The sequence below is a fragment of the Enhydra lutris genome, unplaced genomic scaffold (assembly GCF_002288905.1).
Source record: "Enhydra lutris kenyoni isolate GAN:26980312 unplaced genomic scaffold, ASM228890v2 scaffoldscaffold14, whole genome shotgun sequence".
NCBI classification, from domain to species: Eukaryota; Metazoa; Chordata; class Mammalia; order Carnivora; family Mustelidae; genus Enhydra; species Enhydra lutris.
The window spans coordinates 42,564,124-42,576,573 of NW_019154098.1; the positions used below are offsets into that span (position 1 = coordinate 42,564,124).

The window sequence follows — 12,450 nt, forward strand, 5'->3', positions numbered from 1 at the left end:
CAAAAACTTTAAAACCTTATTTTGTTTCAGTGATTCCAAGTCTAAGAAGTCAGTAGCTTATAATTATGCATGCATACTTATTTTGGTGGTGGTTCAGTCTTCCAGTGATGTCCAAATGCTAGAACAGCATGCAGCATCTCTCTTGAAGCTTTGTAAAGCAGATGAAAATAATGCTAAATTACAAGGTATGGTACTTGAAGTTATTTAAGCATTTATGATATGTGAAGGGAAAAAGCCTTTGAACATAAAAATTCTGAATACAATTTAGAAATCATTTGTCATTGATTGACATATATATGCTATCCTCAAAAGTGAAGGATAATGAATATGAACATTATTTTCTAAAATGTATAAATATAAATCTATGTTGAATGAAGTTTATGGCAAACCCTATATTAGTAGTCATGAAGAATTGAAGGTATCTAATCACAGTTTTTTAAATTTTGTTTTGGTTTCTTTCTAACCTTACTAAGTAAAAAATTTGATAACATTGAGTGAATATTGTAAATAGTGTGTGGACTTTTTTCTTTTCTTTTTTTTATTTTTCTAGGAGAGCCTGTAAGTGGGGAGGGGTGGTGGGGGAGAGACAGAAGAAGAGGGAGAGAATCTTTTTATTTTTTTATTTTTTATTTATTTATTTGACAGACAGAGATCACAAGTAGGCAGAGAGGCAGGCAGAGAGAGAGGAAGGGAAGCAGGCTCCCCACTGAGCAGAGAGCCTGATGTGGGGCTTGATCCCAGGACCCTGGGATCATGACCTGAGCCGAAGGCAGAGGCTTTAACCCACTGAGCCACCCAGGTGCCCCGAGGGAAAGAATCTTGAGCAGAGTCCCGCTAAGTGCAGAGCTGGAGGGGGAGGCTCGATTTCGTAACCCTGAGATCCTGACTGAGCCAAAATCAAGAGTTGAATGCTTAACCGACTAAGCCACTCAGGTGCCCCTGACTTTTTTCTTTTTAATCTTAGATTTTATGTGTGATACCACCAGTAAAAGTATGAGTTAAACTCAACCTCTCATGAAGGGAATAGGTTTTTTTCCCTGTAGTGTGCCTTTATAAAAGGAGGGCACACAGCATCTTCAAAGATATCAATTCTTTACTACTTATTCTAGGTGATGGGTACACATAATTGTTTTATTATTTTTCTTGTATCTTTCAGTGGGGCAATATATGCTGTATATATGAAAGAGTTAATTTAAAAACACACTTGAAAAATACTCAGATATACATAGTTGTAATAATCCTCATGGAGAACTGTAGAACCGAGGAGAGACATGACTATTATATTTCAGTTTCCTTTAGTTATTCCTGAAAAGTGTCAGGAACTGGCATATCACTTTTTTTCTTTTTTTTTTTAAGATTTTATTTATTTGACAGCGAGAGACACAGCGAGAGAGGGAACACAAGCAGGGAGAGTGGGAGAGGGAGAAGTAGGCTTCCCGCCGAACAGGGAGCCTGATGCGGGGCTCTATCCCAGGACCCTGGGATCATGACCTGAGCTGAAGGCACCCAGGTGCCCAAGGCATATCACTTTTTTTTTTTTTTTTAAGACTTTATTTATTTATTTATTTGAGAGTGAGAGAGAGCATGAGAGAGGAGAAGGTCAGAGGGAGAAGCAGATTCCCCGCAGAGCTGGGAGCCTGATGTGGGACTCAATCCTGGGACTCCAAGATCATGATCTGAGCCGAAGGCAGTGGCTTAACCAACTGAGCTACCCAGGTGCCCAGCATATCACTTTTTTACATTAGAATGCTTTTCTTAAAATAGTTTTGGTAATAAAGTATGGGTGTTATAGCATAGCTTCTAGGAGAGTTTTTTTTTCCTATGTTATTCCACTCAGTTTTCTTTTTTTAAAGCTTTTTTTTTTTTTTAAGATTTTATTTATTTGACACAGAGAGAGAGATTACAAGTAGGCAGAGAGGCAGGCAGAGAGAGAGGTGGAAGCAGGCTCCCTGCCCAGCAGAGAGCCCGATGCGGGGCTTGATCCCAGGACCCCGAGATCATGACCTGAGCTGAAGGCAGAGGATTAACCCACTGAGCCACCCAGGCGCCCCAGTTTTCTTTTTTTTTAAATATAGTTGACACACAATGTACATTAGTTTCAGTCGTACAGCACAGGGATTCCACAGCTCTTTCTGAATGACATAATGATTCCACAATTATATATAGTTATGCTGTGCTCACCTAAGTACAGCTACCATGTCACCATACAGTACTGTTACACCATTGACTATATTCTCTATACTGTACCTTTCATCCCCGTGACTTACTCATTCTTTAACTGGAAACCTTTACCTCCTACTCCCCTTCACCCATTTTGCATATCCTTCCATACCCCTCCCCTCTGGCAACCACCAGTTCTCTATATATTTATGAATCTGTTTCTGCTTTTTTTGATTGTTCATTTTTTTCTAGTAGAGTTTTGAATTCAATTGTGGTAAATGATATATTTCATTTGTGATTGTTTTCTAAGCAAAGTTTGTTATTTTGGGATGATAGTGATTACTTTTAATTTTATAAAAGTAAATTAGGAAATTGGCAAAATTTAAAATTCCTGCTAAGAGAAATATCACTCAGCCAACCTCCCTCTCATGGGACTGATCCTGTTAGAAATTAATACATTTTGTCCATGGTTTTTTGAGGGTATGGGAAGTGGCGGCGGCATTAGGTAAATAAACACTATTTTATTATGTCAGTTTATAAGTAGTCAGTTTTATACACTTTTTTTAATGTTGTAAGTTGATGGTCCTGTTTAAGCATGAAAACACTTAAGTTTTTAGAAACCAAGTAACTAAGAATGGTCACTTCTTATTTCTAAGCCTGTAATGAAAGGTAGCCCATTTACATTTCACGTTAAGGCTTGTTTTGAGAATTAGACATAAGTTTATCCCTGTATGAAGTTTAGGTTATTGAAACCAATATGAATCTGATAATGTTCTTTGGAAAAGAATACCTTTACTTCCTTTGTTATAAAGACTTTTTATTTTAAAATATTATATTATGAATGACGTTTTTGTTTTTAAGAACTTGGCAAGTGGCTTGAACCTCTGAAAAACCTTAGATTTGAAATTAACTGCATCCCAAACCTAATTGAATATGTTAAACAGGTAAGTAAAACCTAAAAGTGCCTTGATTTTTTTTTTTTAAGACAATTTGTTTTATTTTAGAGAGCCTACACACATGAGCAAGAGGAGAGGAGAGAGAGAGAAGCAGACTCCCCACTGCATGGGGAGTGTGGTGTAGGGCTCCATATCACAAACCTGAGGTCATGACCTGTGCTGAAACCAAGTCAGATACTTAAACAAATGAGCCACCCAGGGACCCCTAAAAGTGCCTTCATTTTATGGAACTGTGTGGCTCCAAATACAGTAATATTGCATTAAATCATTTATGTAGATAATGCAGTAATTTTTAAGTATACTTGATTGATTTGCTAGACTTTGTGGTACAGATTGGTATGTGTGGTGGAGTGTATGTGTGAATACACTTGCATACAACCCTGTGTACTCTACTGCTTCCGCTACCAGATCTGTCCTATTTTTTTTCTCAAATTGAGTAATAACAACTACCATTTTGATGATCTTTACAACAGCCTTTTAAAGTTAAATGCTTTGATAATTTGATGTATAATTGTATCAGTTAAACCTTAGTGAAAAAGAGCTTCCTTCAGAATTTAGGTGAAAATCAACAAGAGTCAATTTTAGATAATTACAGTGGGAGCTAGTTCTAAATTTTTTTGTTGTTTTTTTAAAAGATTTTATTTATTTAACAGAGAGCATAAGCTGGGGGAGCACAGGCAGAGGGAGAAGGAGAAGCAGGCTCCCTGCAGAACAGGGAGCCCGACGTGGGGCTCGATCCCAGGACCTGGGATCATGACCTGAACTGAAGGCAGTCTCTTAACCAACTGAGCCACCCAGATGCCCCCTAGTTCTAAATTTGTTAATTTGGGATGGTCATATCTACAAATAGTCATAAAAATTGAAAATCCTGTATCATAATAGTACATTTGAAAAATTCATATACAATTCAAGTAATTAGTAATTTAAAAATTCATCAAAACTGTTGCATTGTTAATTAGTTTTAAAAGTTAGTGTAGCATAGGAAGAAGGACTAAAGGTGGTTATAGGTGCATAAAAAATTTTAAGCTAGAGAGATAGAATTGGACCTTGAATTATTTCCTCTTTCATTTAACAGATGAGCTGTGTGTATTTGTGTGTGTGTGTGTGTGTGTACCACATCTTGGTTTTGGAGTTGAAATGTGTATTATTAAAATAGTGACCAAGTACTTTTTGGGTTTATGTGCTTTAGATTTTTCTTTACTGACTTGTCAGCCCTTATCTTCTCTTTTTACTCATCTTTCCTAAGAGTACTTTTACCTCCTGTGGTGCCATTATATTCTTCTGTGTTGCTTACTCTGTGCCTCAGATGTCATCTAGAGCTTCTCATATATTCATCTTTTATTTGGCAGAAGTACACTAGATCCTGTAAATTTAGATGGTCATATGTTCAGGGTACTTGTGCATGGTCAGAAGAATGTGTAAGGTGTCCAATAAAGATTATATGCTTGGGTAAAAGTTTTTAACCAATAAAAAATTTAGCTCCCAAAATTTAAATTACATGCTGTAATTGAAGAGTTTTGATTTTTATGTAAATGCTTATCCATTAATTATAGTTAATAATAAGTGATTCTCATTCTAAGATATACCAAAAATAGTTGATCTGAGATTGAAACTTCTCACTGTGCTCCATGCTGCTTTATGTAACTTGTGGAATTGTGGAAAGATAGCAAGGAAGAAATTAGAAAAAATGTATGGGGAAAGGAATTTTCTTATTTTTCTTTTTAAGTTTCTCCTCTGGGGGTTAGGAGCTGTAATAGTAACATTTAAAAATGTTCTTTATTTCTTTTTTTTTTTTTCCTAAATATTTTATTTATTTATTTGAGAGAGAGAGAGAGGGTGGGGGAGAGTATAGAGGAAGAGTGAGAAGGAGAAGCAGACTCCCCACTGAGCAGAGAGCCTGATGTGGGACTTGATCCCAGGACCCTGACCTGAGCCCAAGGCAGATGCTTAACCAACTGGCCACCCAGGCACCCCTAAAAATGTTACTCCTTCAGAATTTTTTCAAAACCATCTGTGCCGCTCTGTGGAAACTACAAAAACAAAGAAACTTAAACAACTATTTGTTGTCAGGAAACGTAGCATGGGCAGGTGCTAAGGACATAGGCAACTGTATTTCTTTTTCCTTTAACCATGCCCTAACTGGTCATCACAACTAGATTCCTGTTGTGGCGGTACTTGTGGTATCTGCATTCGAGTGCGTGTTACGTAGTGCTAAAACATTCCCTGTTGTCTCCTCAGTTTTAAAGAGGTTTTGTACCCACAGGGCTTTGTAAAATCAGTCATTGCTTCATTTTTTGGGGGGAGGGTATCTAGAAGGTATATGAAAAAGAACTATTTTAAATTCTTTTTTTTTAATTTTTATTTTTAAATTTTAAAATAAACATCTATTTTAAGTTCTTAATACAGGGAGTCTCATTCATTTTTGTACTCATTCATTTTGTACTCATTCATTTGTTACTTTCATTTTAATCTGTACTTTTTAATACACTTGAACTTTGCAATTATTAATTTTATAAAATAACCTTTATAAAAACTTCATTAGCTTTATTCATGTTTTAAATTTATTTGGGAAACTTAAAATGGTGTAAGTGCTTAACATGAAACTCATATTTTTAGTTAATGCCTTCTTGGGAATTTTTTTCTTGATTCATATCCAAGCATCAAGAAATTAAACTTTTCTGTTCATTTTTGTTTTTAAAGAATATTGATAATTTGATGACCCCGGAAGGAGTTGGCCTTACCACTGCCTTGCGTGTTCTCTGTAATGTGGCATGTCCGCCACCTCCTGTTGAAGGTAATATGGCTATTATACTTTAAAAACTATTTTTAAAGTTTAGTGTAACTGCTGTTTATTAAATAAAATATTCAAAAATCTTAACTAATTATTAACATGTAAGTAATTAGTTTTTTCTCCCCTTATCCTATATAAAGGTCAACAGAAAGACCTGAAATGGAATCTTGCTGTTATTCAGCTTTTTTCTGCTGAAGGAATGGACACCTTTATTCGGGTTCTACAAAAATTGAACAGTATTCTGACTCAGCCTTGGAGGCTCCATGTCAACATGGGGACTACCCTTCACAGAGTTACTACTATTTCAATGGCTCGCTGCACGCTCACTCTTCTTAAAACTATGTTAACGGAGCTCCTGAGAGGTGGATCCTTTGAGTTTAAGGACATGCGTGTTCCTTCAGCACTTGTGACTTTACACATGCTCCTGTGCTCTATTCCTCTCTCAGGTCGTTTGGATAGTGATGAACAGAAAATTCAAAATGATATCATTGATATCTTACTGACTTTTACACAAGGAGTTAATGAAAAACTCACAATCTCAGAAGAGACTCTGGCCAATAATACTTGGTCTTTAATGTTAAAAGAAGTTCTTTCTTCAATCTTGAAGGTTCCTGAAGGATTTTTTTCTGGACTCATACTACTTTCAGAGCTGCTGCCTCTACCATTGCCCATGCAAACAACTCAGGTATCACTTCCATATAACATGCATCTTATAAATGACTGCAGTAACACTTTTAAAAAAGCCGATGATTTTATTAAAAAAAAAAAAAAAAAAAAAACAACAACAACTCACAACCCTCATCCCCTTCCCCTAAAAAAGACATAAAATAACTGGATGAGGGTGAGATAAAACTGAAGCAAGTTGGTCATTAAAGAAATATGGGGGCAACATTTTGAATAAATTTTTGTTAATGTGAATTTTATTATGCTGTTCTGTATACTTGTACTTTTGTTATTTTTAAATCCTTTTTTTCCCTTTATCATGTGTTAGAATTTGCCATTAACTAAGTTGGTTCACCAATGGACTCTGCACTACTGACTGCTAACCTGAGAACAATAAGATTTTCTAGATGCATTGAATTCAAGCAAATGTTTAATTGTATAATAGAAGAATGTTTTAAGCATGTAGTAAAGATGTTCTTTTCATAACAGTTCTTCCTGAACAGTTTTTGTGACTATAAATAAATATTAAAAAAATCTACGTACACACACAATATACTTTTTTAACAGGTTATTGAGCCACATGATATATCAGTGGCACTCAACACCCGAAAATTGTGGAGCATGCACCTTCATGTTCAAGCAAAGTTGCTCCAAGAAATAGTTCGCTCTTTCTCTGGCACAACCTGCCAGCCCATTCAACATATGTTACGGCGTATTTGTGTTCAATTGTGTGACCTTGCCTCACCAACTGCACTTCTGATTATGAGAACTGTGTTGGATTTGATTGTAGAAGACTTACAAAGGTATTTTCATTTTGCATTAAAAATTTTTTCCTCAAGTTTTTCTTGACACAGATACATCTTTTTCACTTAGAATTTGGAAACCAGGGTTTAGAATGCTCAGATAATCTATATTACATATAAATATATACATATACATATACATATATATATTTATGTGTGTATGTATATTAATATATGTAGATTATTTTTAATTAGAAAACTATTTCATGTGCAAGATACCTTGAAAGTCTTGATTTTGGGTGTTTGAAAGGTGATCTATAAAATACTCTGATTTAAAAAAAGATACTGAAATCTGAATTTATAAAACTTTTACAGTAATTGTGAAATTCCAGAGAAGTCATTATATCCAAGGAATAAAATGTTTTATACAAGATTTTATACAAGATTTGTATCATGATATGTGTTGAAAAATAAATATTAGTTAAATAATGCGCTAAAATTAAGAATTTTGTTTACTAAATGTATTGATTTTATTTCAGCACTTCAGAAGATAAAGAAAAACAGTATACTAGCCAAACCACCAGGTTGCTTGCTCTTCTTGATGCTCTGGCTTCACACAAAGCTTGTAAATTAGCTATTTTGCATCTAATTAATGGAACTATTAAAGGTGACGAAAGATATGCAGAGATATTCCAGGATCTGTTAGCTTTGGTGCGGTCTCCTGGAGACAGTGTTATTCGCCAACAGTGTGTTGAATATATCACATCCATTTTGCAGTCTCTCTGTGATCAGGTATTTATGGTTATCTTATAAATTCTTTGTGTTTGTGTGTGGTTTAAAAGCTTCTCTTGATAATAAGTCTTGGCTGTGAATACAGAGATCTCATCTGTTTTACTAATCCTGTTGTTTAGGGAGATCAGTTTGACTAGTGAACCAACCATAAAATAGTTTGGTGCTTCATAGCTTTCTTTGGGTTTGTACCTCTCAGGTTTCTCTGAGGTCTCTTTTTCTTCATGAGATTGCATCCTTATTGGCTACTGAATTCTTTGGGGTTGGTTATGTCTGGTATTTGCATTTTCCTTTCACTTATACACAGTTTCATTCTTGAATTCTATAGCTTTGTGATTGGTTGAATTAATAATACCATGTTCTCTTGTTTGGACAACTTTTGAAGGTATCAGAGATGACTACAATTTTGGTGTGTTTCAGACTACTCTGCATACAGATGTTCACTAAAAGGAGTAATCTCTGCCTGTCTATGTTATTGACTTCCAGTTTATAATTCCATGAGTTAATGATAATTGTTTTAACTTTTAAAGTCCATTGTGATTGAGATCTTTGAAGATTTCTTTCTTCTTTTTTTTTTTTTAAGATTTTATTTATTTTAGAAAGCTCACCCACAAGTAGGGAGGGGGTAGGGGGGAGGGAGAGGGAAAGGGAGAGAACCTCAAGCAGACTCTGGGCCAAGCGTGGAGCCCAATATGGGGCTCAGCGTGAGGCTTGATCCGAGAACTCCAGCCTCACCACCTGAACCGAAACCAAGAGTCAGTTGCTTAACTGACTGAGACACCCAGGTGCCCAAGATCAAGACTTCTGTACATGTTGGTACTTTCGATTATCATAATGCTCCTGCTGTCTGATCATCAGATGTAATTTTTTTCAGACAGAATATTTTTTTTTAATATTTTATTTATTTATTTGACAGATCACAAGTAGGCAGAGAGGTAGACAGAGAGAGAGGGGGCAAGCAGGCTCCCTGCTGAGCAGAGAGCCCAATGCGGGGCTTGATCCCATGACCCTGAGGTCATGACCTGAGCTGAAGGCAGAGGCTTAACCCCCTGAGCCACCCGAGACAGAATATTTTTAATAGGATCCCATGTTGGAAGATTATCTTTTTTCAGCTGACAAAAATCCGGTTTGGTTCCATTTAACACTTATGTCAAGAAGGAGCTTTTTTGGTGTGACTTGTTTTCACAAAAAGAGAATCTGGTTAAAAATAGTTTGGGACCTGGTAGAAAGGATATTTGAAGTCCTTATACATTAAAATGTCCATTTGACTGGTGTTTGTTATATAATCCACCTCAGGTTTTGTGACTAATCTTAATGACACTGTAGCACCCTAGCTACCCTGTTCACATAAACCTCATTCTTGGCCTCATCTTATATATTTTCCTTCTGATTCAAACTTTGTTTTATAGTTTTAACCCATGTTGAATCTTAGTGGGCAGTATGTTGAAGTGATTAAAGGTAATGAGATATACCCCAAAATATTTCTGTAAAATCTACTTTATTTACTTCTATAAAAGAGTGGTGGGAATTTTTATTGTTGGTTAAACTTGCTTGAGCATTAAAAAAATTGAATTTTGGGGGCACCTGGGTAGCTCAGGGGGTTAAGCCTCTGCCTTCAGCTCAGGTCATGATCTCAGGGTCCTGGGGTCGAGCCCTGCATCAGGTTCTCTGCTCAGCGGGGAGCCTCTTTCCCCCTTTTTCTCTGCCTGCCTTTCTGCCTACTTGTAATCTCTCTCTCTCTCTCTCTCTCTCAAATAAATAAAGTATTTTTAAAAAATTGAATTTTGAAAATATATAAAAACTAGAGGAAAATACTTAGTTGGAAAACTGTTTAAATGTTTATTTGCTCCATTTCTTTCTGGGATGTTTTAAATTGCAGTATGGGTATGTTTACTTATTTATTTATTTTTAAGATTTTATTTATTTATTTGAGGGAGAGAGAGAGCACAAGCAAGGGAAGCAGCAGGCAGAGGGAGAAGTAGGCTCCTTGCTGAGCATGATTCCAGGACCCCGTGATTGTGACCTGAACCGAAAGCAGACACTGAAGTGACTGACTGGCCCAGGCACCCCAATATGGATATGCTTATTAAAATTTATTTCACTGAGGGGCACCTGGGTGGCTCAGTGGGTAAGCATCCAACTCTTGGTTTCGGCTCAGGTCATGAGATCAACCCCCCACCCCCACCCCAGTCCAGCTCTGTGCTCAGTAGGGAGATTATTTGGGATTCTTTTCCTCTTAATCTCCTGCGCACCCCCTCATGTGCATTTGCTCACTCTCTCTTTCAAATAATAAAATAAAATTTTATTTCACTGAATACTTTCTTTATAAATTAAAAAAATACTCAAATGAATCAATAATACAATGATTTAAAATATTTTAGTACCAAAAGTAGTTCACTTAACCATTTGAAAATAGGAACTATACTTAGTATGATGCAGAAAGAAAAACTTCCAGGAGCACCTGGCTGACTCAGTTGGTAGAAGATGTAGCTCTTGATCTTATCATGAGTTCAGGCCCCACATTTGAGCCATGAATGAATGAGATGTTCTTTTAAAGTAAAAATATTCTAAAGTAAAATACTTGCTTTTATTTCTTTAGGTGTATATCTTTGTATTACCTTTTATAGAAGAGCAAAATGACTCTTTTGTGTTTGAGTTTCTATTTAGGATGGTAAGGTAACAGTATTTTGATGAGGCAGTTCCTAAGGTTTAATTGGTATGTATTTCTAATATAAAAATGTTAATTGATAATAATTAAAGTAAATTTTTTCCTCTACTCCTCTCCTCCCTCACAGGACATTGCTCTTATTTTGCCAAACTCTTCTGAAGGTTCTATTTCTGAACTGGAGCAGCTCTCCAATTCTCTACCGAACAAAGAACTGATGGCCTCAATTTGTGACTGTTTACTAGCTGTGCTAGCTAACTCTGAGAGCAGTTACAACTGTTTACTGACATGTGTCAGAACAATGATGTTTCTTGCAGAGCATGATTATGGATTATTTCATTTAAAAAGGTATGCTTAATTTAATACATTCTTGGGTTTAATTTTTTACTCTTATCACCCCTCCCCAAATTGATTAATTCATAGATAATTATAGAAAATTGAAGATGTGATTTCTTTCATACAGAAAAATTTGTATCTATGGAATAGATTTGTTAGCAGTGAAGTGTGCTAGTAATAAAATCTTTAAGATTAAAATTATAAACTGAGTAGATGGACAAATTAATGTGGGCAACTTACAGTATTTAAGAAGGGAATCTTACTGTTCCAGGATGTTAATTCACACTCTGTTTGCTTTGTTGATACATTTACCTTTAGTCCTTCAGATGTGATGGTGGTATGATATTATGGACCCTAAAGCTAAAAGTACTGATTCTGTGTTTTTTATTCTGTAGAGGAATGGCTAAGATAAAATTAATTTGAGATAATGTAAACTTCAAGTATAATTTCTGCTCCAGTCTCTCAGTCCATGCCCTCATCTTTTTCTTCTCTAGGATGGTAGCTGGATATTATGGAGATTTCCTTGGGGATTTGTAGAAGTACATAGGATTATGAGATAGAAGGGAAGAAGAGACATATGTTTGTGCCTCTCATTCATTCTTATAACATTGGCTGAAAACTTACGTTCCAAATACTGTGTGGTGCTGGGTCCTACCTGTCTCCTCATTTATATTCTCTCTCAGTGGGTAGCACCTGCTGAAAATCCAAATTTTCCTTCTCCTCCTGCCCTGTCCCCAGTCTCTCACTATAGTCTTTACATTTTACTTCTGGAATGTCCTTTTTCCTTTTGCCTGGATATTTACTGTATATCCTTTAAAACTCATATTCTTCACCTCCAAGAAAGAAAAAAAAAAGTTTTCCTTGATTCCTCTATTCTTGGCTCTTACAAATACCCTTTGCATACATTTGACATAGCATTTTATGTGATGTTTTTGGCTTTGTTGGATTTATGTTTCTGGTCTTTTGCCTGTGAGTAATCTTTTCCTAAATTGTCTTAATCTATTCCCTTTTCTCCCTCTGGCTCTAATTTTTCTGTTAAGCTCCAGATAATCCATCCATCTTTTGACATCTCTGCTTGGTTGTTTAATGGACAGTTCAGACTATATAGACCTAAAGCAGAGTCCTTGATATTCTTGCTTCAAGCGTGTTTCTGTCTTGTTCATCCCAGTAAATGTTATCACCATCCATTCAAGTATTTCTTGGTGATAATCACCTTGATCACTTGACTGAGGTGCTGTCAGGATTCTCTTCTGTAAACCTAATAACTTTCTACTTTTAATTACTAAATATTTTAGAGAATGTATTTTGAGACTATGCAAATATCTTATTTCTGCTTAAACCTTTTGT

The 12,450-nt window shown here is 35.8% G+C and overlaps 1 protein-coding gene across 2 annotated transcripts in view; it reads left to right on the forward strand.

Annotated features, from left to right (window-relative positions):
- Nucleotides 1-12,450, forward strand: part of LOC111146589 (vir like m6A methyltransferase associated) — a 60,091-nt gene that overhangs the window by 29,408 nt on the left and 18,233 nt on the right. For both annotated transcript variants that reach the window (XM_022502208.1, XM_022502207.1), the window contains exons 10-16: nucleotides 31-185; nucleotides 3,022-3,104; nucleotides 5,817-5,910; nucleotides 6,048-6,592; nucleotides 7,138-7,373; nucleotides 7,853-8,105; nucleotides 10,898-11,115. In XM_022502208.1, the coding sequence (XP_022357916.1) occupies nucleotides 31-185; nucleotides 3,022-3,104; nucleotides 5,817-5,910; nucleotides 6,048-6,592; nucleotides 7,138-7,373; nucleotides 7,853-8,105; nucleotides 10,898-11,115 (1,584 nt within the window). The remainder of the gene's footprint in view (nucleotides 1-30; nucleotides 186-3,021; nucleotides 3,105-5,816; nucleotides 5,911-6,047; nucleotides 6,593-7,137; nucleotides 7,374-7,852; nucleotides 8,106-10,897; nucleotides 11,116-12,450) is intronic.